The 1685-nt window shown below is 43.6% G+C and overlaps 1 gene segment (V, D, J or C); it reads right to left on the bottom strand.

The window, feature by feature from the left end:
* Positions 1-493: 493 nt before the first annotated feature.
* Positions 494-1457, bottom strand: LOC134362619 (immunoglobulin kappa variable 2-29-like). The segment is given in 2 exon segments: positions 494-1035; positions 1409-1457. Coding segments are annotated over 2 exon segments (591 nt in total).
* Between the last annotated feature and the right edge of the window lie 228 nt (positions 1458-1685).

Raw genomic sequence — 1685 nt, forward strand, 5'->3', positions numbered from 1 at the left:
AATTTATACTTTTTATTATTAAAATCCAACTTTTGGAATTTCAAGAACTCCTTTTTTCATCAGCAAGTGGTAATTGAGGAAAATCAAAGAGTTTTAGCATCAGGATCTATCTTCTATAAATTTACAAAGTCTATTTGGAGAGACAAAAACCAGGATTTTTACTAATTGTCCTCAGCCTGCTCCCACTGAGGGCAGCTTGTATAGAATGCTATCTCTATTATCTTTAGGGAGAGCAAGATAAGTAATAATCAGGGGAAGTAGCATGTTAGGAAAGTGGGAAAATATTAATTTCTGAATATTACCAAATATCATCATTAAAATGTACTAAAAACTGCTAAATCCCAAGATGTATTCATTGTGTATTGCCACAAATCACTGTTAACTGTTTGGCTGTAATGCTGATTAAATTAAATTGACAGGTGTTAATTCATTCACCTCTCCCTTGCATCATGTCTGTTTACTCAGTGGACACCTGGACCACCTCTTTCTCCTGCTACTTATGCCAGGTAAGTTTGTTACAGCTGATGGGGCCTGAGCAGGTGGGGCCTGAGTTAAGCCTGAGGGTTTCATGGCCTACAGCCCCCAGCAGCAAACTTATTCCCCTGAGTTCTCCATCTTTCTCTTTCAGAGATTCAGAGAATGTGCTGGGCTGCTCCCCGACAAGACACATGTGGGCAGCTGGGCCAAGCCGAGAGGTTTGTGTTCGGGGCTGTATCACTGTGGGTGGAGCATGTGTATGTTGCAGGCAGTAATATACTCCAATGTCCTCAGCCTCTATCCTGCTGATCTTCAGTGTGAAATCTGTCCCTGACCCGCTGCCACTGAACCTGCTTGGGACCCCAGAGGCCCGGTTGGAAACCAAATAGATCAGGAGCTGTGGAGCCTGGCCTGGCTTCTGCAAGTACCAACCCAAATGGGTGTTTCCATTACTATATAGGAGGCTCTGACTAGACCTACAGGAGATGGAGGCCGGCTCTCCAGGGGTGACAGACAGGGAGAGTGGTGTCTGGGTCATCACAACATCCCCAGTGGATCCTGAAGTAATGAGAGAGAAGTGCAAAGTTATGGACAAACATTAAAATCAATGTATATGACTTCCTTTTTTTCTTTTAGATTAATCATTTTTTTAAAAAAATTTGATTAATGCCGTAAAAATTGACATTCTAAACTGTACCCTAAATTTATAAGACACAAGGGGCGTCTTTCTTTTTCAAGAAGTTCATCAGAGCATTGGTAATTATTTCTTTTAAGCAAACTGTAATTCTCACATAGCAAAATATTAAATTTCCTTCCCTGGAGCATGAACCACGTGCCTCTAACACATGTTCAGAATAAATATGGGAAGCAGTGGGCCCCAGAGCTCACCCTCCCACCCCATTCTCCTCCCTCATCTCCCTTCTGCCCTTACCAGGGATCCAGAGCATCAGCAGCCCCAGGAGCTGGGCAGGGAACCTCATTTTGAGAAGTTGAACTGAGGAGTCCTGATAAGTCAAGGGAAGGTTAAAGCTGAGCTTTTATCTCAGACTTGCAAGGGAAGGTCCTCCCTACGGGACAGTATGCAAATCCCCTGGTGGATGCAGCAGTGTGGAAAGAGCCAACAGGAGGGTGGGTGCCTCTCTTGTGAGCAAAAGGACTGAAATGTCTTCCCTATCTGAAGAAAAACCAACAGAGATAAAAATCCATGC

Source organism: Cynocephalus volans, chromosome 14, assembly GCF_027409185.1.
Source record: "Cynocephalus volans isolate mCynVol1 chromosome 14, mCynVol1.pri, whole genome shotgun sequence".
Classification (NCBI taxonomy): Eukaryota; Metazoa; Chordata; class Mammalia; order Dermoptera; family Cynocephalidae; genus Cynocephalus; species Cynocephalus volans.